At 36.7% G+C, this 24,544-nt stretch overlaps 1 protein-coding gene across 1 annotated transcript in view; it reads right to left on the reverse strand.

The window, feature by feature from the left end:
- Window positions 1–24,544, reverse strand: part of LOC134789969 (uncharacterized) — a 92,163-nt gene that overhangs the window by 43,289 nt on the left and 24,330 nt on the right. The window contains exons 15-25 of the mRNA XM_063760696.1: window positions 22,672–22,796; window positions 22,081–22,131; window positions 21,837–21,948; window positions 20,636–20,760; window positions 20,179–20,229; window positions 19,935–20,037; window positions 14,707–14,831; window positions 13,813–13,863; window positions 11,204–11,324; window positions 10,254–10,378; window positions 7,504–7,606 (exon numbers count right to left, since the gene is read on the reverse strand). Of these exons, the coding sequence (XP_063616766.1) occupies window positions 7,504–7,606; window positions 10,254–10,378; window positions 11,204–11,324; window positions 13,813–13,863; window positions 14,707–14,831; window positions 19,935–20,037; window positions 20,179–20,229; window positions 20,636–20,760; window positions 21,837–21,948; window positions 22,081–22,131; window positions 22,672–22,796 (1,092 nt within the window). The remainder of the gene's footprint in view (window positions 1–7,503; window positions 7,607–10,253; window positions 10,379–11,203; window positions 11,325–13,812; window positions 13,864–14,706; window positions 14,832–19,934; window positions 20,038–20,178; window positions 20,230–20,635; window positions 20,761–21,836; window positions 21,949–22,080; window positions 22,132–22,671; window positions 22,797–24,544) is intronic.

Below are 24,544 nucleotides of genomic sequence, written 5' to 3' on the forward strand. Positions count from 1 at the left end.
AAACTCAAATTTTCTATGAGACCATATCCCTTCGCGCCTACATTTTTTCTACTGACAAGATCTGCTTGGCCAACTATATTATACATACTACTTTTTGCTTAAATCTATCAGTTAAGGGCTCCACAGACCTTGCAATAAATCCATGCGATCTTTGATCCATTGCCGCCTATATACAGGGTGATTCATGAGACGTGAGCAGGACTAATCCTGCACACTCAGTAACTGATAATTGATCGATCACCGTCGTATTTAGGTGAAACAGCCAGATTTTTTCCTATTTTTTAACTTTTTGGTGAGGGCAAATTTAATCCTCTACAATCATGGTCACCCTAAAAGACCTAATTATTTTTTATTTTATTTTATTTATTTGGGGCATCAACAGCAATACAAAAAGTACAAATACATGGCACAGTGAGCAAAAAACAAAGCCAATAACAGATGTCCACAATAATACAGTTAATATGCAATAACTAAGTGGAAACTATACAAAAATGTTAAGAAAAGAGAAGGGAGGAAAAATACATTTCACAAAGTAGGTGCATGGGCTTGCGTAACGTGTGTGTGTGTTTACGTGCATGTGTTAGTGTTCGTGTGTGTGTATTTGTCTGTGATAGAGTGTGTGGTGTGAGACGACTACGATGAATGTATGCATTATAATTTACTTATCTATCTAGTTATATTTTGTCAACTGTCGCTAATTTTGGATTTCAGTAGCAGTGACCGAACACGATTCTTTAAAGTTATTTTTGTGCAGTCGAACAAGTCGATACTACTAAATTGTTTATTATATAGTTTTAGAATACGATTGATTGGCGAATTTTGAGCATAGTTGGTATGAACTTTGGGTAGGCTAAACAGACAACGCTCAGAATTCCTAGTTCTAATTGATGGCACTGAGAATTTGATCTCCGACAGCAAAGGAGAACTGTCAATTCGCCCCGAGAGTATGTCGTACAATACAGTAATATCTAGTAAAACCCTTCTATCCTGGAGACTAAGTAAGCGGTGACGAATACACCTGGACTCGTAGTCGGTATCCCATTGTCTGATACGGAAGCCCAGGTGGCGCAAGAAGGAGCGCTGGATTTTTTCTATTTTTTCCTTATGAATAATATACTGGGGAGACCAAATGCAGCTAGCGTATTCAAGGACGCTTCGGACATACGCATAGTATACTATTTTAATGCATCCGACATCCTCGAATTCACCACAGACGCGAAACACGAAACCCAGATTTTTATAAGCACGGTTCACAATATCGTCGATATGTTGAACGTATGTTAATTTTGAATCAAGGGTCACCCCAAGATCCCTCACTGAGTATACTCGTTCTACAGCTTCACCTCAGATACTATACTGAAACTTAATTGGACAAGGACTACGGGTAAAGGAGATTTGAGCGCATTTTGTTATGTTTACAGTTATACGGTTGTTAATGTAATACTGAGATAAACGGTCCAGATCACTCTGTAGCTGTTGACAGTCGCTTTGAAAATCTAAATACTGAGTAAATATCAAAGAGATATGCGTTGTAAAGCAACGGACCGAGGTGCGACCCCTGGGGGACACCAGAAGGGACATTCACAAAGTTTCACCTGCATCCACCGAGGACTACCGCTTGCCGCCTGTTCGACACGTATGACGTAACCTATCTAAAGACATCCCCACGGAGACCCAACCAGTGTAGCTTGCGAAGCAGGATGACGTGATCCATTTTTCCGGAAATAAACCCTCACATAAAGACTTTTTAAATAATATAGCAAGTGGATGACTCAGGCTCGATGCACAGTGTTTAATAAAAAAGGGGGGGATCCCATCGCTGCCAGCGCCGCCATTGGGATTTAATTTAGATAGTAAATTTTCTATTTCTACAGGTGAAATATTTACTGCCGAGACAATCTGCTCGCTGTTACAATAGGGTGGCGCAAGATGCATCTCAGGGTAAACTGTGAGAGGCAAGCTAAATACGGAGTGAAAAAAAATATTAAAACCTTCACAAATCTGAGCATTATCATCTAAAGTTTGACCTTGGTATTCAAATGACTTAGGGTATGCGGAACCGCCCCGGCGAGCTTTTACAAAAGACCAGAGCTGCTTTGGATTACTTTTTCACCCATCTTGGACCGAGAGGAGATAACGTTTCCAGCACATTTCTTGCAGCTGTTTTTGACGTTTGCGCAATATTGAAAAACTATCATAATCAAGAGGATTGCTATATTTTTTCCATTTAGAGTGCATGTTATTCTTTTCTTTAATAACCTTAATTAAGCAGGTGCTGTACCAAATGGGATACTTACGTTTATTAGAGCAGGAATCAAGTGGTACGTGCTTAGCAATTACCTCGTTAAGCACATTATAAAACTTAGACAGCCCATGATCCATTGAGTCTGAGGAAAGGTAAGAGTGCCAATCAATGTCATTAAGGCTATTATTTATGTGAGTATAATTACCTTTACGAAATTTAAATTTTGGTACCGGAGTGTCTTTTAAAGGGCCGCAAAAGATGTCACTTATAGTTATTTCAAGAGGAGGATGGTATTTATCTGCGGTGACTAGAGGAAAATCAGAAATTAAAACCTCAGATTAATAAGCATAAAACCTCTTTAATTTTTGATTACGAAGAAAATAAACTGTCAAACTTGAGTGATATACGATTTTTCAAAAGTAACCAGACCGCGATGACAGTGGTGACATTTAATTTGACACAGAATATCGGTAGTTTAGTATTCTAATTTTAGGGTGACCACGCATGTCGTAAATAAATTAATAACTTTTTTTTTCAACACGACTAGAAAATTAACGTTAACCTCACTAATACTGATACGAAAGTGTTGCTTATAATCTACGAAATGCGCAGTATTAGTCCTGCTCACGTCTCCTCAATCACCCTGTATAGAGCGACATAAAATAGTAGAAATTAAATAAAATGGAACTCAAAAATGTCCATACTAAATTCTTGCCATGTGTAAGCATTTTACGTCAAAAATGTGACAGTTACGTAGAAAGTGGCGCCCTCATTTATTTTCTATTATTTTATGTCGCACTATACGAGTACCTAAGTATAGGTGCAACAAAGTCAATCGCTATATAATTTTTGGTTAACCGCGAGTACCTACTCAGTTCGGGGCGAACTACTAGGTAAGTAGGTAGTATTATAAAAGAGGAGGATATTTCCAATCAAACATTCCATACTTGCAGAACTGTATCTCCATTATTTATACTTTTTATTCAACGCTGAACACAGCCCTCCGCGCCTCATTGTCGAGAAACGCGCGCAGCGTGAAAAAACGATTATGTAACATTAAATATAATTTTAAAGACATTAAAATATCGATTGATTTTTTTTAAATATGGTGTATTTGTACTACTTGTATAGTTATTTTTTCAATAAGTTATGCAACTGTTAATCAACAAAATTTTCTCGAACATCCTTCATTATTGAAAACGAAAAAAAAATGTATAAATAACTATTGTACAATTTTGTCGCTTTCTAGAGCCCTTTTCATATACGTGCTTAATAAGATCACAATATAAAAGTTTTAATAAAGTTAATACTTTGCTTAAAATAAGTTTTAGAATAACATAGAAAATTGACGAAAAACGAAAAATCAAGGTAAAATTGTAAAATATAAACCAAATTTATAACCAAACTATTAATTTTTTCAGAACTTCTATAACGTGATCTTATTACAACAACAACTGCATAACTTATTGAAAATATAACTTTAAGATAAAATACAAGTAGTACATTTGTTAACATGTTTTAAATACACCTTTTTTTTCAATGAATATTTAATACCTTTAAAATTATATTTAATGTTACGTAATCGCTTTTTCACGCCGCGCGCGTTTCCCGAAAATGAGGCGCGGAGGGCTGTGTTCAGCGTTGAATAAAAAGTATAAATAATGGAGATACAGTTCTGCAAGTATGGAATGTTTGATTGGAAATATAATTTTATTAACCTTGACTAGGCCACTCAAAAACCTAGATTTTTATTGCTTTAAAAATGCGTTTACATGACTGGATTTGTGTTTGGGGTCGTTATCATACTAAAAAACCCAGCGAGGTGGCATATTTTCTTTTGTATATGGTATCATTTGTGTTTAGAGTAAATTTTCATATGCATATCTATCTATTATCCCATCAATTCGTACGATAGGCCCGACTCCATGGTGAGAAAAATATCGCCAAGCCATTACGTTAGGGCCACCAATGCCACCATGGAGTCTAGACTGGGTGGGTACCTGGTATCACACAACGTGTCTTTTGTTATTAGGACGACGCACATTACTTGATACCATCCAACGACATTAAATTAAACTTGCTCTCGTCACTCCATAAAGTTTTTAACCAATCGGCACTTGTCCACAACTTGTCATGAATCGCGAATGCTAATTGGGATAGGTTATTCTTTGCTGAAATATGTATATTTTTTAAATGGGTGTCGACAATCTAATCCTTGCTCTATTAAGCGTAATTTAATAGTAAAAACAACAACCGTTACGTTATAGTTTTTTTTAGTTCATTTTTAATTGTTACTGTACTCTTCCAGGGGTCTTCTACAGAAATCTTTTTTATTACACGATCAGTTGTAGAAGTCGTTTTTCGAGGACAACTGCTTCTAGGCTTATTTGTGATGCACTTTCGAACTGCTTATTCCTGACAGAAATCAGATGCAGTGATACACCAAAAGTCCGCGAAACCTCAGCTTGCTACTTACCTTTCTAAAGTGCAGCCGCACCAGCTTGCTTGAAATCGTTCGAATATGCTTTATGTTTTGGCATGTTAAGAGAAGTATTCAGATGTAATTACTTCAAAATATTTAAATTCTGCAGCCCTGTTCTCAATAAAATTGTAAAAAAGAACCGTGTCAAAATACTTTTGAACCAGTAATTTGTATTTTTTTGTTGCTAAGTTTATATTTTCACTAGACGGGCCCGCAGCTCCGCTCGCGTAAATGAAATAAAGAGTTCGTCTTATGTTTAGTTAAATACCGACATTATTATGTATTCAACCCTGCCATGGTTTAAAACTGTGATAGGGATTCTTATTTGTAGCCGTTATTTGGATAACTCAATTCGCAAATTTGTCAAAAAATGATGTGATTTGATAAAAGGCAAGATTGGAATTTTTCATCTACACGTATTTATTTAAAACTTGTTTCAAGATAAAATTATTATTTGTTCTTATAAGCCTAGTTGCAAAAACGTTCATTAGATTAATTTTCGCCTTAAGACGAATATGGACAACCACCGCCCTTAAATCGCCTTTTCATACAAACATAGGTAGTCTAGTCCTCTCGGTCTTGCGATAGCTCTCGCCAGTCGCCATGGCCGAGGTTGAGCAGGTCTTGAGCAACTACGTCGTTTCAGCGGTACCTAGGACGTCCACTCGGGCGTCTCCCATTTTGTTGTCCCAAGTACCTGCGCTCTCTTCACGGCACGATCCTCTCCCATTCTCTCTAAGTGTGCGAGCCACCACTGAATTTAGCCGCTTTTGTCTCTCAATATTTCGCCACTATATCGGACCACATCCTTATTTCTATGGCAACAAAATTATATTACGATATTTGGCTGACTGCTGACTGTACATTTGCTTATTTTTATCAGGTCGCTCAATAATATCTGAACATGCACTTTAATCTACCTACATAACTTACTATCAACTTTGTATTTTTGGCCCATCTCAGCATTCTTAGCCCGTTCCCCGGACGGTTGGCAATGTTTGCCGAAGCCGTGAAAGTCAATCTGAATAATATAACTCAAAAATAAATTTAAAACAACAAAATACAAATTGATAATAATAATATAGTAATTACTTTGATTGATAAGAATGATAAGTCATATATGACATAAATCACTCGTATGGGCTCTATAGACTAAGGTTGAGGTTGACAGCACTTTTTATTTTACTTCGTGTAAAAAAACTCAGAAATACCTGTATAGGGGTCATCCATTAACACATTCAATACCACTAAGTGCTACGGGTTACGCTCGTAGCGCGTAGCCACGGTTTCGTCGTATGTAGCGCGTAGTCGCTACGAACAGTGTACCCGACAGTCGGGTTCTTGGTGTTGAATGTGTTAATTACGTCACACGAATTTCTAGGTTTTTTGACCCCTCCCCCCCCCCCCCTCCTTGTCACATTTGGTCACATTTGGCAAACCCCTCCCCCCTAGTGTGACGTCACATTTTTTCTACGAAATCACCAAATCGAATTAAGTACCTAAGTATTATTAATATTTTATCAAAATATTTTAGACGATATAAATATTAGTAATTTTATAACCCAAAACTGTTTAGGAAAGAAAATTATACGAACAAAAACGATTATCGTTTTAAAAACTTGTTATTTAAAGTTGGTCAAGCAGATCTTGTCAGTAGAAAAAGGCGGCAAATTTGAAAAATGTAGGCGCGAAGGGATTTCGTCTCATAGAAAATTTGAATTTCGCGCCTTTTTCTACTGACAAGATTTGCTTGACTGTCTATAAATGTACAGCGAATAAAATAATTTAAATAAATTTTCGGTTACTGATGAATTTAAAGTGACGTCACAAAGTTTGTGGCTCCCCCCTCCCCCATGTCACAATATGTCACATTTTCTTGGCCCCTCCCTCCCCCTAAACGTGTGATGTAATTAATGGATGACCCCATACCAACATGACAAACATAATTTAGTTTACTTTAACTTACGGATTATTTGGTCTAATCTGTAGCACCGCCAAACGAAAGCAACCGAGAGTTGCCGAGAAATGGCCGATGTCGTAAAATGAAGATTGTTATGAAAATTTCTTTTCCTTATTGTAAATTAAATACGCATCGGAAGCGATAGTTTTTATGCTCTAGTTCTATTCCCATATGTAGATAATTGATTTGAACAGGTTTTTCTTATCATACGTGTGTCGTATTTGAGAAACGTGTCAATAACTTTTTTAGCAATTTGTAAGGCGCCATCTCGCTTCTTCCCTCGTTTTTTATCCCGTTCTGGTTTTGCAATTTTATATATATGATTCGATGAAACTAAGCTTTTTACGTGTTTCAAGGAGTTATTAAGCCAATAATTAAATTATCAAAAATTAATTTGAAAAAACCACTATGTTTCATACAATACCAAAGTTATTATCATTGTCAAAATACTTTTGGTCGCTACTGTAGTTAGGAAATAAAAAAAAGCTACTTATTTCTCCCTTTTCTTGTTAATAACTTTTGTAATTTTTTGTGTGCTAATACACGCTTCGAATACATTTTTCTAGACATTATTACGAATCTAATAAGATATCACACATATTTTCAGGAGTATTATCTCTATTTTTCACCGTTTTCCGTTTCTCGAACAGACTAATATGCACTCTGACCCACATATCAAAAGCAACCGTTGTTTATTTTTATATGTTTTTTTTTACATAACACATTCTTGCGCGGTCTGACATGTACCAGTAGTACCGCATGTTGTTTGAAAATACTCAAATATTAATTACGAGTTATGCAATCAGTCTCTCGTACCTTATTGCACCATCTTTATAAGTTTGTTCATAGCCTTGGAGGTTGGCCAATGGAGCATCGCCTTTTTTCTGCATCTCTTTTGTCAGGTGCTCCAGAGCCTCAGCTGCAACAACAAAGTTCGGTAACTAGTCGTTTCTAGGTAGGGAGGGTTTGTACAGATGTAGTGAATAATCCTTTACCATTGTATTTTAACGGAAACGCACGAACTATTTCAGTCAGTCTCAGTAGGTAAGGTCTGGCTAGCCAAAAATTGTTGACTGATATTTCGTTGTTGTATCACCCATTGTCTATGATTAATAAAAAAAGGAAAAAGTCAGTTGTCAATTTATGTCATTCATTCAAATTGTTTGCGATTATAAGGGGTTTATTTTAAATAATATTAATAATGTCTATACTGAGTGAGGTTCGCAAACTATTCGACGTGTAGCGTTGTACGAAACACTGCAATGTTTACAACTCCTAAGCAAATGTAAACAAATTAGGAGGTTGGTGCTCTATAAATATTTTGATACTTAGCATTTAGCATATTTGGAATACCTACTTATGTATTTTTTTTGTGATGGAATAATATTACGGTATTATCGAGCTAGGTCTTATTTACACTACATTTCATTTTTCACCTTGTTACAATGGTACATATATGGTGAGAAAGTGTTAACACTTTCGCAACCAGGCAAAATTTCAAACAATACCCCAGAAACCGACAGTACTCGCTAGTCGGGCAACGACGTGCAACTCAATGCCGCACGCCGCGAACTCGCTAGTCGGGCAAGCGGCGGACGCTCAGGGCTGTGCCAAGTAACTTTCGTATAAGTACGTGGATAAAATTAAATCTGCTGTCTCATCTGTTTAGGCTCCCCGTTTTGTTCTTCTCCTAATTCTAACTCCTATTGATACATACCCGTGTATGCAATTTCACGTAACCAACTAATAAGAATTTTTATTTTGTAATCGCATTAGGTAAAGTAAATAAAAATACAAAGTGAAGTAATAAAATATAATAATAAACTGTGCCAACTTTTCGACCACATAATAATCAGAAGACTTACATTTTTTTCTGTTAGTGGCAGTGGCAGCCCTGAGGTAGTGAAGATGCAATGCTTGCCCGCCTGTCGGGCACTTCGGCGTCGCGTGTAGGTTTATAGCTCTTGCCCGACTAGCGGGTATGCCGGCATCTGAGTAAAGTTTACGAGTGCCCGAGAGTCGGGTACGCGGTGTCGAATGTGTTAACATGTGTTTATCGTTGAGTGTACTTTACATAGTGGTAGAAATTATATGAGCTGACTTTTTAGTGCACATCAACGTATATTTAACTTATATCCTTAGGTACCTTACGTGTGCACAGAAAATCAAAAATATTTTCTAGTATCAAAACTATAATTCCTACTACACAAAGTGTGACCAGCCCGAGATTTTTTTAATTTCCCGCCAAACATTTGTGCAATATTTCATTAGCCAGACTCTACAAACAGACCAAATAGTAAGTGAGGTTGACTGAAGTAGCACGACAAATACGAACGTTTCCGTGAAAATACGATGGCAAATGATTATATGCACTACCTCTGTAGTGACTTATCCAAAACTCTCCAACCTGACGCAGGTATAAGAAAAAAGGTACTATTATAAGTGCGAAAGTAACTTTATCTTCCTCATCTGTCATTTAGTTCTTCACGTTTATACCACTGGACCGATTTAGATAAAATTTGGTAAGAAAGGCATTGGGATTTTATCACGGGAATCATCATTCTGTGCAGACTAAGTCGCTGGCAGAAGATGGTTCTGTATAAGCCCGAAGCATTTTCTTATAGCTACTTTGGTGGCAAACAAGCATACGGCCCGCATGATAAAAATATATCACTGTAGCCTATGGATGCCTGCAACCCCAGAGGTGTCGCATATCATATACACTTTATTGTAGATATTTGCATGTATGCCACGAGTTTTGTGGCCAGGCCCCAATTTCACCACGGTGACAGGTGCGACAATTGTAAAATCACTGTTGCTGACGTCACAGGCATCCATGGGCTACGGTTACTACTTACCATCGGGCGGGCCGTATTCCTGTTTGCCACCATCATTGTTTTATTAAAAAAAACTTTATTATCTCGGAAAAAAACAGATATTTCTTTTGCGAAGTTTCTGACAATTGTCAAGATTTAGAAGAATTGTAGGTAATTCTTGACAGGTAATGAGTTATATGTCGGAATTTCGTGACAATTGTAGTGTTTTTGTGACAATTGTCATAAACTTAGCAAGAGAAATATCTGTTTTTTTCCGATATAATAAAGTTTTTTTTAATAAAACAATGATGGTGGCAAACAGGAATACGGCCCGCCCGATGGTAAGCGGTAACCGTAGCCCATGGATGCCTGTGACGTCAGCAACAGTGATGTTTTACAATTGTCGCACCTGTCACCGTGGTGAAATTGGAGCCAGGCCACACCAGATTGATATTTGTGGGGTAGCACATCGCTTGCGTGACTTCCGTCTAGTTTCAATACGGACATTCAACGCAAGAAATGTGGCATCTCGTATAAAACTCAAGTGAACATCAATAATAAAGTAGCTCACCTTTTTCCATTCCCGACTTGGCTAAATGTGTTGCAGCATCTTGCATTGTGCCTGCACGCATGAAAAGCAACAAATATTGTAGAACATATATACTTATTCATCATTCATCATTTATTTCATTATCATTCAATTAAAAATCTTAGCAGTTCTTACTAACTTCTGCTGCTAACATTGCTCACCTCCCAAACTTTGCGCGATCGTTGGGGCAATTTTGTCTGGCACTCCTTTGTGTAGCTCAGCATCGATCTCGCTTTGTAAATCCTTTGCTTTTGGATCAGCTTCTAATTTACCGGCATATTGTAACCTGTAGAACGGTGACATTTGCTTCGATACAAGATAAATGGAGTTAACAAATGCCAATGGCAATATTGAGGCGGAGTGCTTTTGGCGCGTTCCAGAAAAGTGTCGGGTAAGTACCTACGTTTGGACAAAGCTGAGAAGCCGATAAAAAATAACAGGCCGTGATTAGGGTTCCGTAAGTACCCAAAGGGTAAAACGGGAGCCTATTACTAAGACTCCGCTGTCCGTCCGTCCGTCCGTCCGTCCGTCCGTCCGTCTGTCACCAGGTTGTATCTCACGAACCGTGATAGCTAGAAAGTTGAAATTTTCACAGATGATGTATTTCTGTTGCCGCTATAACAACAAATACTAAAAACAGAATAAAATAAAGATTTAAGTGGGGCTCCCATACAACAAACGTGATTTTTGACCGAAGTTAGCAACGTCGGGCGGGGTCAGTACTTGGATGGGTGACCGTTTTTTTTTTGCCGTTTTTTGCATTACCGTGCGGAACCCTTCGTGCGCGATTCCGACTCGCACTTGCCCGGTTTTTAATTAATAGTATAAGGAATTGTGTGATCTTTTTAGAAATCTCTGTACAGTCAACAACAGAGCTATGAATACAGGCAAAGTGCCAAAAATATGTATACACGACCTTAATGTACAGGCAATGAAGTACTGTATACATATTTTTGACACTTTGCCTGTATTCATAGCTCTGTTGTTGACTGTACAATAGTGTACAATGATCAAGTTGTTTGTTTGTTTGTTTTTATTTTTATTTTATATTATGATAAGGTTTTACAGTATGATGAGGGACATGGTGTTTTTACACTAGTTTTAAACGTACTCTGTTCCACCGCCTGCGTAAGTTTCAGTGTAGCCTTTTTGATTGTAAAGTTCCTTGTCCCCGGCTGATTTCATGACTGCTGCCAACAGGTTCTGCGGATATCTTTCACCGGCTGTTTTGCCTGAAATATGTTATGTATTATAGTTAGGGAGGAGAGGTAGCTAAATGGCGTAATTCAACGGCGCCGTCGAGACCTATCAAAATCGAAAGATAAAATAATTTCGAAAAGAAAAGCTCGTATGGCAAAAACCATTTTAGCGGTGGGTTTGGCGTGTACGGTTTTTCAAAAATGTTAAAAAAAACAGTTACTTGGGCATTCTCGAGCGCGTCAGATATTCATACTACGTATGCCCCGAGTGCCTCTGATAACAACGGTATACTAATCTGCCGGTTTGCGTGGTGGGGGTAGGCATATAAAGTAGTCAAAAATGCAAAAAAAAAAAATTTACTCGAGCGCGTCAGATTTTCGGAAGGGGTGTTAAGTAGGCCCCAAGGAAGCTTCCTTTAAAAAAACTGACGATTTCGGCGTGACGATAAGTTACGATGAATTTTTGAAAATGCAAAAAAAAAAAGTTTTTTTGAAATACTCGAGCGCGTCAGATTTTCATAGGGGAGGTTTATCTCGGTATCCTGAAAGCATATTTTTTTAATCTGACAAAAATGTTGGTGGGTTCTCTTAATCTGACCGAAAAAGGTTTTTTGGTTTCTTTTTTTTCCTTTCTTTCTCCTTGATAAAACGGGGAATTTAAGAATGACAATAAAATTACCTTTTTTGTTTATTTAAACTTTTTTTTTGTAAAATGTATCGTTCGCGACTTATATGCCGCAACGCGTTCTTAGGAAGACGAAATGGCTCCTCCACACTTCCGGTCATGCGGAAACCGGCAGATTTTGTATTTTTAGTAAGTTGTAGATTATATTATTCAAAATAAAAAATAAAAAAATCGCGCTCGAGAATGCCGGTTTAACGTTTTTTTTTTACAAGTTCGCGACCCTATAACTCGGCGGCGTCAAGGACTTATCGTCAGATTAGTTAAATTTAGTCTTTAAACACTAAAATCAACCCCCAATATCTTAATCTGAGGCGCTCGAGTATTTCAGACTATCCATTTTTTTTTACTAATCTGATCGTCTATCCTAGGCGCGCGTCACTACATATAGAGCTAAATACTTTACAAGGTTGTTCTATTAGGTCTAAGCATGGACCTAGAATACTACGGACGTAGTTTTGCTAAGACAAAAACTGTGATTCCATCATCCACCAATTTCCTAGTATTTACGCGTGACACACACACATTGACAGTTATCTCAATGCCCTCATCCACCAATTTGCCGTCAGACGGATCGAAACGTCAGTGAAGTAAATTTGTCCAAGAAAAATGTAAAATATGCCGGCATGCGTAGTTAAATCCTGCAAGAAGTGTACCGATCGAAAGAAAAAAAGTGACGGAATAACTTTTCATAGCTAATTTTATCAATTATCACGGTATAGTACATCAAATCTCCATATTTCATTGTTTATAAATGCGAAACAGGAGTGTGACCAGTAAGTTGAATAGGGTAATTTCCCGAAAGTAGGGTAATTGATGCCCTTCTTATTAAATCATTGTGTATATAAGAGATCATTTAAGATATTTAGGTAAATAGCTAAATTATTGATTTTGCATATCAAAGTAGGTCGGTATGGTAATTTCCCGATAATAAGGAGATTAAAGACGTTTGCATGAATAATGTTTGATAGTTAACGTTTATTTGTTATGTAAGGTAAACATACACATGGTGCTCGACGCGGTCACAGTCCAGTACATGTCATCTTGAAACTTAAGTCATTGTCAATAGAGGTGACAGCAAGGTGTCATCTATTGGGCATTAACATGTCGAGTACTAGTACATTAACCTTATATTTATTTTTTGTTTAAAACCAGATATGTTACAAGTTAAATATCATTAGGTATGGAAAATAATATTTGCACAAAGTAATTGTGCAACAATGCGCATTTTCAAGACCTATAAAGATAAAGATAAAAAATAGTTTATTCAAGTAGGCATATCACAAAAAAAAATAAAAAAAATCAGTAAAATCAGTTAGATACACACTTTTTTTTATTTTTAACGTAAATCTGTCCTATTTTAATATTTGAAAACAAGGATGATATTGAAAATAATTGTTTCACCATCAGGGGAGAATTTGTGTTACATGGTATCACTCGTCTACACGCACACTTTCAAACCGTCCGCCATTGCAGTGTCACAGTTTGTCTTAAGTGACATTCCCTCTGTCAAATATATAACTCTATGGGTCTAAGGTATCTCTCATATCTTAAACTGCCACGCTCGAGTATTGCCGAAAATTCCCCTATTCGCCTCCCTAACTATTATGTATATTGGTGGAGGGTAGGGTTAAGTCTGCCCACGCGCCCTCTGGCGCCGGCAATATTGTATTAATGGTTTGTAAGTCCGGTAATAAACCTATGTACTGATAAACGCACAGTCTTCTGTTTTTCTGAAAATTTTATAAAAATTAAAAAAAAAAAAATTGTACGGAGCCCTCGGTGGGCGAGTCGAGTTTTTTTAATAATAGCTTGCTATCACCATTTCGCGTAACTTACTCCGTAAAGCTGTACCCTGTGAGAGATGCTTAGAAACGTCTCCAACCGCACCTGCATACAAATAGTTATTTGTTTTACAAGGGGGCAAAGTTGTTGTTTAACCGCTCGTGCTAATATTGATACCCGAGCAAGCGAAAGATTTCAAAATTGAACCACGAGCGTAGCGAGTGGTTCGAAAAATGGAATCTTGAGCGTTGCGAGGGTTTCAAAGCACGAGGGTTAAACAAAATTTGCCCCCGAGTGAAACAAAATTTTTCACCACACCAACCCGAAGCAAATATTAAATGTATAATATCAAACAAAATCAAATCCAAATGAATGTTATTAAATATTTATCATCCAAAATTATCATTTAAAAGTCAAATCTACCAGCAAACATAAGAAAACAACTCAAAATTTGCATTTGATTACTTTGCCTCACATGTGAATAAAATGCAACTTTGCTATCAGTTTTTGAAGTGCAAATTAAGCCTTTCCGAGCTGGTGTGGTGAAAAAATAATTACAGTGATTTTCTACTTATAACAAGGAGCCCTATTCAGAGGGCCTACCGTGAACCACGACATGTTGCCCCTCTGTCGCACTTGTAAATTCGTAGGTAAGTGTGACAGGGAGGCAACACGTCGAACGTGGTTCGCGGTATCGGTAAATATTGTAATTAGAAAGTATTGCCATTTTGTAATTACTAACGATTTGATTGGTTATGGGCTTGGCTAGGCGGGCGGACAATGATGATTTTACTACATTCTTAACGCGAATGAACTATAAATAAATGAAGTAGACAATTAATTTGATTTGATTTACACATAGCTTCATCTACAGTCCCTACGATAAACGTCCATCAAATCAAGGAAGATCTCGATTTCTGCATGTTAGTCGTAATGACAGGCACTTACTTTTCACCGCAACTTTCAAGTTTGCAGGAGTTACACTTTCCGTATCCGTGTTTAATTTTCCTTTCATCTCATCCGCTATATCTTTTATGGGAAGATATGGAACAATTGTAGGCGCAGTTTCGGTTCTATAAACAAAAAAAATAATTTAATTAAGTACCTACCAGAATGAAGACCGTAGTGTACTTTTTAGGGTTCCGTACCGTAAGGGTAAAACGGGACCCTATTACTAAGACTCCGCTGTCCGTCCGTCCGTCTGTCACCAGGCTGTATCTCACGAACCGTGGTATCGCTAGCGCGCTCGCTAGGAACAATATTTAAAAAGGGGACCTTAGAATTTATTTTCTCTCTTTAATATCGTTTTTAATATTGATCCTAGCGAAAAAGTTTGTATAACATTTTTTGTAGGAAATTTTATGTAAATTATTCATGTAATAAAACATTTTTTGCTATTGGCCATAGTTTACGACTTATTTACGAATGACTATAAAAGGGGACCTTAGAATTTATTTTCTCCCTTCAATATTTTTTTAAATATTGATCCTAGCGAAAAAAAGTAGCACTTATTTTATAAGAAATCTGAAACAGATTATTTACGTAAAAGATATTTTTTTGCTGTGGGCTACCGTTTACGAGTTATTTACGAAAAACTAAAAAAAAAAGATTGTACAACAAATTGTAAGTAACTTTCCCACCTTAATAATATTTTGCATTGAGATCACTCTGACCCACGCTTAATATTATTTTTTATCTCCCATTTTATCAACAGATTTGTATAATAAACTATATATTTTCTTAAACGTAATAAGTGTAGCTTTACGACTGTATTTTTAGGGTTCCGTACCTCAAAAGGAAAAAACGGAACCCTTATAGGATCACTCGTGCGTCTGTCTGTCTGTCTGTCCGTCTGTCACAGCCCATTTTCTCCAAAAGTACTGGTAAAGGTAAAGGTAAAGTACCAATTAAGTTGAAATTTGGTACACACATGTAAATTCGTGACCCAAAGAAGGACATCTTACGTAAACAAATGAATTTTAAACACGGAGGCCACTTTTGGGGGGTAAATGAGAAAATTACAAAATAATGTTTTTTAAACTATATCGTGTAACATATCAAATGAAAGAGCTCATTTTGAGAAGCTCAAATATATATTTTTTGTAATTTTAAAATAAATAGTTTAGAAATTATTTAAGAAAATAGCCAAAAAATGACCATTCCCCCCCCCCCTTTATCTCCGAATCTACTGGGTCTAAAATTTTGAAAAAAATATACAAAATACTTCCTTACCTATAGATGACAGGAAAACCTATTAGAAATATGCAGTCAAGCGTGAGTCGGACTAATTACTTAGTTTTTGATCCGACCCCTACGGGTTTATTAAAGGCAATTCAATCGCGTTTCACATACAAGGTGGTCCAAACCTTGACGTACAAATTTTTTTTAGATTCGTCACGTCGTGGGCTATCAGAATATACCCCATGTATGTTAGCCGATATTTAGCAGTTTTCGAGTTATGAATTTTTTAACTTTTGTTAAGAAATTCTGGGGTGAAGCTTTGCTTTGCTTTTATGCCTACTAGGTAATTATTGTTGGTGGTATTTGCACTGATAACACGAAATAGCGATGGGGAAGTGACCCCATAAAATAACAGTAGGTATGGAGCAGGTAAAAATTAACCCTTTGTAGATAACAACCCGTCGCGACGCGGGTCCAGTTAAGATAATGAATAAGTTAAGCAAAATGATGCTTGGTCAGTCACATGGCACAATATTAATTTCTCGTGGTAATTTCTGTTTGATTAACGTTAGGAATAACAAGAGGATTTTATTTAATGAATTACTAATTTGGAAACTTTCCACCTCAGTTCCTTTGACCGGCGACTCTGTCAAATTAGACTATTAAGTATCAGGGTCATTCTTTGATTTGGTGTAAATCGGCGGGTCCACGGTAAAAAAATAAAAAATATTTATTTTGGGTATTTGTTTGACCATAATCAAATGTTTAGGATACAACGATGTTGAAAAACGTTATGGTCCCTTTCTGTGAAACTTATCTGCGAAGATATTGGACCTCGCAATTTTAAAGTGTCATGGTGATGACTTTGTACGGCGATAATACATGGTAATGACAAATTATCATTTTCACCATATAAATAGTTATATATTTTTCTCACTTTAAGTGAAATATTATAGTATATGAATAAATACAACAAAGAAAAAATAACTCTCCTTCGGCAAATTTTGTTAAAAGAGACCATAAACAATAAAAAAAGCGATTCATGTTCTTACCGTGGAAGAATGGTCATTACCCTGGTCGACAAATACCGTGGTTCCGTGGTAATGACTACCACGGTAATGATAAAAACTATCATTTTGTCTCATAACCCTAAACATAGTTAATGTTCCAGAACATTCTTCCAATTACATCATAACAATTCGAATAAGTTATCATATCAAATAGGATTCGTATTAAAATGATTTCCACTTACCGAGAAATAAGACACACGGAACTGACACATTTTTTTGGACGAAACCACGGTAATCGAGTTATTATTTAAAAATAAAATATATACGGGCACAAATGTTGAAGTGTGTTCCCACTATCGATTAATAGGCGACGAAAGGCGCGCGGTGGCAGTGGCAGGATCTCAGCACAGCCTGCTATTCGACAGCTATATGACGTGCAAGTAGCATCCACGGAAATGACGGTACCGCGAGCCTGGAAAAATTCGATGCTGCCAGGTAGTTCTGTACGACACAATTTAATTTGTGCAATCAATAATTAATGTACTAACTAATATAGTTTTAGGCACTTAGTAAATACTAGCCATAAAGTTACATTTAAATTGAATTTTAGCTCATGTTTTGATGAAATCTGGTCAGGCGACACGCGTTGGTAGTGACATTTTGACCCTTTGGAGCCTTAAAAAACATAGATCTTCTTAAGATATCGTGAAATGGAAAACGGCCTGTACTACTATTTTTTTATTTACTACTTATAAGTATAAGACACGGTAAAGATCCAACTTCGTTTAGTACCGAAAAACGCGGGCGACATGCATTTACACCAAATCAAAGAATGACCCATCAGTGATCATGGCCATCACTATTTTACCTTTTTAAAAACTTAGGGTCTAGCAGTTTCTACAATAACCATAAGTCCTTGAAATTGCTTGTATTTTTTATTTATTTAGGTAAGCGCAAAGTCTAAGCTTGCTTGAACGTAAAATTTTGTCGTTTCCTTTTTTTTCCAACTCACAACAGCCAAGTGAAGTTGCTGATTTTTTTAGCAACTGCGCCGTTTGTCAAGGATTATGTTACAAAAAGAAACATTCAAAAAACTTCAAGTTTTTTTTTAAATAAATTAATTGCTTCATCCCGTAATTTCTTAACAAAAGTTAAAACTTTAAAAAATCATAACTCGAAAACTATGAAAAATCGGCTGACGTACATGGGCTATATTCTGATAGCCCACGACGTGAGGAATCTAAAAAAATTTGAACGTCAATAAAAAACAATGTTAAAAGTTGGGTAATGTACGGAACCCTTGGAACGCGAGTCCGACTCGCACTTGGCCGGTTTTTTGTTTTCAGATTCCTGCTACAATTTAAAAAAAATTGGTGATTATAAAAAAATCTAAAATATGTTTTTTAGTCTTTTCTCCTTTATTCTTTTTTTTGTTAGAAAGTGCATTGGTTTTGTTCTTAAAATAGATTCCTCATCCTCAATTTATCCGAAAATGATATATTGCATGCCCGAATAGCTATAGTTTTAGAGAAATGTTGCTGCAAGTGAAGCGCGGCAGCGTCGAACTTCCCCCCGTCCCCCCACTAAATGAGAGGTGGCTCTCGATGGCTCCCGGTCTGTATCTGCTCAAGACCAGCTAAGAATCAACTGTGCCAAGTTTCAGCGCATAGTCTCAAAGTGCAAGGTGACGTGCACTAACAAACCAGCTAAAATGTATTATCATATTTTTATACGTTTTATCATATTTTATAAAGAGCCATATGTACTGTAAAATGTTGTATGATATCTACACCTTGCTGGCTTCGAATTCAATTAAACGGACTCCCAAGGTCGTCCTTTTAAAACGAAACCTCAGCCAGCATGTAGTTACTTCCGAGCCTCGACAATAATGTACTAATACATTATATACCCGTAAGTATTAAAGTCCCCATATCCCTAAAATAATAGGGACAACAGGAACGCAACATCAAATATCCCTTCGGGTGGCAGCACCTCCGGTTGAACGGTAGGACAAATGGCGCTGCCATTTTTTTAAATATACCTCGGCGTGGCAGAGGCCGCGAGAAGGTTCGGTCATAACAAGCCCGTAATTGGCAGAGACCGTCTCGCGGCCTCTGTGCGACGCTGCATTTCGCGCCTAAAATAAAACCGTTAAAACTATGCCTTGCTTGCTCGCTCTTGCAAGATGCATTCGTCAATAAACAAGGATGGTATTCCCTAACGGTCGAATTCCCGCGTAAAACAAAGTTTGTTAGAAATGACGTGATGTTCCTGCCCCACCTCGCCCATTACGCGCCGACCGTCGTCGAGCCGCGAACATTCAAACGGAATACGCACTGATAAAAAGTGAAATAAACTGTGTGAATCGTGTTAAATGTATTGTTTTGTCATAAAGACTGCTTTTTCTACAATCAATTGTTTTATTTCGTAACTATACGTATTTTTACATGAAAGTAGAAAAAAATTGGTAATATGAGATTAGAACAAGTCTAGCATAATTCACATAAATAGAATAGAATTCATTGGTATACAATCAAATAACCCATTTTATGCTGAATTCAGTGATATATAGTTTGTATATATCATTCATAGATTTTTTTTTGGGAAACGGTCATATTTCTAACACGCGCCAAATTCGCGATGATCACCCGTTGAGGCCCCGCCACTTGACGTATATTTTTCCAAAATGGCGGCGCCACTCAACCGGCTTGTTATGTCTGTCCGTCTCGCGGCCACCGCCACTTACCGTAGAGACCTCGAGGAGGACAATGCCACTCGAAGGGGTATTAGTATTAACCTTTTCGTCGCCATTGACTTGATATAAAGTCAGTACATATCGTGCCCCACACGCCACGACTTCATATCAAGTCGTGGTTTTGGTCAGGTTTGTATACGCAATTTTTGACGTGGCGTTGATGACACTTTATTACTTCATTGACGTGGCGGCGAAAAGGTTAAAGTTGTTTTGTCCATAATTTCACTTACTCCGTGGCTCCATTTCCGTAGTCCATAGTATAAGACCCCCTTTTAGCTAATTCTTTAGTTGGAGACTTCTTCATTGCATTTATCACAATCTGCAAAGCCTTTTCTGAAAGATCATATCTTTATCTTAACATTTGACATACTAAAGTCATGCCATGCACATATCCAACTGTTTCGTTTTTACGTTACTCGTGACTGCAAATAAGTTACCGAATTGTCCATTTGCGACTATAATTATGTAACTCACCTCGGTCACGAATGAAGGCTGATAAATAGTTTGCACAGCGTTCGACGACCTCTGAAAGTTAGAAAACATGTATCTGTAAATTATTAGGTAATATAAAGAGATTCTGACTGCCCGATTCGAACTTTTTCTAATCCATATCGTTTCTAGATCTATTCATTGAGTATCTTAAAGTTCGAATCGGAGTAAAAACAAAATAATAATCTTCTTTTACTGACATCTAGAAATTTCAAAAAAGCTTTTGTATAACGGGTTACGAACTTACACTCAACACCGAGATACCTACAGCACAACACAACCTAAAATATATTTGAGTGTTTTAGTCATTTAACTAATTAGCTTATCCCGTTGAGATAGGTACATTTAGATTTCTAAACTTATGATATGAATTTGGTTTCTATCTTTGCTTCTGGGACGGCTGGGATTGTAACCATATTGGTATCATATGTATTATTTCTACCCCTCATATCCTGCTTCAAATTTTGAGGACAAACGCCGTCAGCCACCGCTTGCAAAGCTTTCTTGAAAATTGGAGCAGTCTCCGGATCAGGGGTGATGCTGGTTAGTCCTGGCGCCGACTTTAGTCTGATGAGGACGGTTTCAACTTAGTTCACAAAGAAATGTAACTAAGCTACAGAATATCAACTTAATTAATAATTAAAACTACACAAATTCGGCTATTAAAAACCCTGGCGGCAATTAAATTAAGGGGCCCACAGATTACCAGTTCGCCGGACGACATCAGGCTGTCAGTTAAACGTAAAAGGTGACAGTTCCGAACAACTGACGGGCTGATATTGTCCGGCGAACTGGTAATCTGTGGGCCCCTTTAGGGAACAAATCAAATTATTTAAATAAATATTTTGATTTGTGTTTTTATCGTGCAGTGGGTAACGTCAAGCAGTTTTCAAAAAATTATCAGCTACTTATGTAGTTTTACGTAAAACGGCTTAATCAAGGCAATGGGGCGACTACATGCATCAATTTATAAGTACATGTGTTTATATTCAATCGTAATTTTGAAACTGTCACCCCGTTTAAGGGTTAACGGATTTTACAAAAAATTGGCTCTTAAATATTAGGTCATTACCTATGAAATTGGCGTTTTGTCCGGAGAATTTCAACGAAACACGAATTTCCATACAATTAATTTTGCGGATATTTTTCTGAAACCAAACAAAATTTTTCCAGTAATTTTTGACACCTTTAAGGTATGTTTTCAATATCTCCATTTCTTGAAAATTGGTACCATTAGAAAAATATAAGTAATTTTAATACTCGAACCGACAGCACATGAAAAGACCTATTTTCAAGGCTTAATTCTGAACACTTAACAATAAAAAATAACAATTAATTGTATGTAAAATCGTTGTTTATTGAGTGCACTGTAGTTTTATTGTAATTGTGTATGTACTTTTGTAAAAAAAAAAAAACTAGGATCAGACTTATATCTATGAACAAAAACGCCAATTTCATAGGTAAGGACCCAATAGTTTTTAACCTTATTCCAAAAACATGCTATCAAATATTAGTAATTAGTAAGATTATAAAACGGTTAAATGCATGCAGTCTTTAAATTTTACAGTCAGAACTAATATGTGAAAGGCGGTAATTTGGTATTAGGAAACAGCTAGCTATTTTAAGATAAAATATGTACTAACACATATGCCGCGATGAAATTGGTTTCCAAGGGCTTGAACTGTGGTGTAAACTCCTGAGACCCTTCCGCTTCCAACTTCTTAATCAATATGTCAAAGGCAGGTCCTCGTTCCACTGTCAATTCATACGAAAAAGTCAGCATTGATTTGTGGCGTTCCATGCCTAAAGGGTCCTTAAGTCCTTATGCTACACGTGCATCAATAGCTTTATAATCTTTAAAAGATCATGGTAGTGTTAGTGACTCACCTTCATCCACAGCATTCTGAGACAGAAACTTAGAGCAAATGTCCACGGTTTCTGAAAACGCAAATGCAAAGTATTATTTATTTTCAGACATCAGTTGCAGGTTCGATAGAAACAAATAAATCATCAGAATATATTTTCGTATAAATAGTCTTTCTCATCATCATCATCCTCCTAGAGTTCACGGGATTTTGCCACGGCGGGGTCCACTGAAAAAGCGACTGCCATCTGACCTTTCAACCCAGAAGGAAAACTAGGCGTTATTGAGACTATGTATTTAGTTCAGCTTTCTCACGATGTGTTCCTTCACCGAAAGTCAATAGGTACTTAAATATCACCATTAACCTTTTGGACGCCAATGACCGATATATACGCACCGCAGGTTCAACGCCAAAGACTGATTAATCGGTCACAGACCACAGAGCAACATAGACCTACCTGATGTGAACATGATCGGTCCAGCCGTTTTTGAGTTATGGCAAAAAATTTCAGGAAACTCATCGGATTGAACCCGTAATCTTCGGTTTGAAAGGTGCACGCCTTACCGCTAGGTGGCCTAGGCCACCAACACTTTTATGTATTAGTGAAACTTGCCAGCCATATCGGTTTTCAGCTCATCTGGAGTAGCAGTCTTCACTGAATTAGATAACTTCGAATGTATATCTTGAGATAGATTGGGATCGTCATGGTCGGCCTCCAACCCTTTAGCTTTCTCAAGTCTGGAATCAAATCATTATCATCATTGGCCATTGAGTCTATTACAGACTATACAAGCAGTGTCAGGTAGAAAGCATGATATATATTTTTAATAGCTTTATTTCTCCGCATCGTGAAATTTTTGAGCGTTTTCTAATAATTTGTTACCAAGTAGTGAAAATGTTAGACTATGATATATATTTGTAATCTACTCACAAAGCCCTTTCATTTGTTACCTACCCCTATGGTACGTATGTTTAAAAAATAAAAGTAAAAAACTTTGTATTACTGCCGACTATATGACGTCATAATAACTCATTACACCACTTTAGAAGGTGTCAAGATGCACTTTGATAATCAGTAGACTATGCCTGATCTGATTCCAACGACATCACTTGTCCGTATAAACCTATTCAGTTCTACGAAAATTGCTACTCTTCAACTTGGCCTCTTGACTATGGGAAGGTAGTTCCCACTTCGCAGCCTATTCTTAAGAACGTGTATTGTCACGCATATTTGAGTAAGAATGTTTACTCAAGTGAAGTTTTAATTTCAATTATTTATTAAGAGGAAAGGGGACGACCAGTTTTCCATACAAACGTAGTCCCCATTTTCCTCTCTAAATATAGACATCATGGAAAACATAAAAAAAAGATAGATGCCTTTTAATAGGCCTGATGACAAATTTTGAAAACCCTTTTAATATCGTCGGTACACTTGTATTAGTTCCGAAAAACACTATATTTCAGTTATACTCATAAGATTTCACATAGATAATTGCTTTTTATTATAGCTAGTTTAAACTTCGCGCGAAAACGCCTCGCATGCCATTTGTGACGTCATCATTTAGTTGGTGGTAGGGTGGTAGATATTGTTTACATACTTACAGTTACGAATTTCCCTTGAATCCGAATGATATTGTTAATTCAGCACCATATATTACGATAGGGATGATAAATACATTACAAAAATTTATCACAATAACTCATTTTACACAAAAACTCTCACACGGTTGCAGTTTAAGATGAATTATATAGATACATGTAAATTTTGAGTGAAAATCACCGAACGCCGGTTTTACTTTTTAATTTTTAATTTTTTCTAGTTACGACAGCCAACATGGCAATGATAGTTCCATTCAGCCAAATAATTAAAAAAGTTTGTTGTTGAAATATCGTATTATTTAGCATTTTATTTAAATAATAACAAATAGATATCTACTTTATATCGTGTAATAATATTTTTTGGACGTAATAAATGTTTAGTGCCGAAATAACATTTTTTTTGCACCTTTCGAACTCTTTGGTGCCCACGTATAGATTTCGGTCAATGAGGTTGTCTATGTTGCTCTAAGAAATATGTTATGGTTTGATGACGTCACTGTTTAAAACGTTTCTGATTGGCGTTTCAGTAAAAATGGCCGATTGGAGAATTTTGCACTTTTATTTTATTGAATATATTAATAATCCTTCAGTTTATACTGAGATTGGGCCATTTTTTAGAATCATATTAACATATATGTTTCGTTGAAACCATTATTTCCATGATTCTTTGTTACTTGCAACAGGCCTATTATATGTACCTATGCCCCCTCCTCGTTTGATTTTTTTTGGTTATTATTATAGTTAGGAGTTTATGAGAGAAAAGTCGAAATTGCCCCCATGCACCTTACAAATTTTTAAAAGCAACTAACTAACTCAAAAAATAAAAATGTAACAAAGGGGCATAGCTATGGTAAAATATTATTTTCTATAGGTACCTACCCAGGGAG

Source organism: Cydia splendana, chromosome 4 (genome assembly GCF_910591565.1).
Source record: "Cydia splendana chromosome 4, ilCydSple1.2, whole genome shotgun sequence".
In the NCBI taxonomy this organism is placed as follows: domain Eukaryota; kingdom Metazoa; phylum Arthropoda; class Insecta; order Lepidoptera; family Tortricidae; genus Cydia; species Cydia splendana.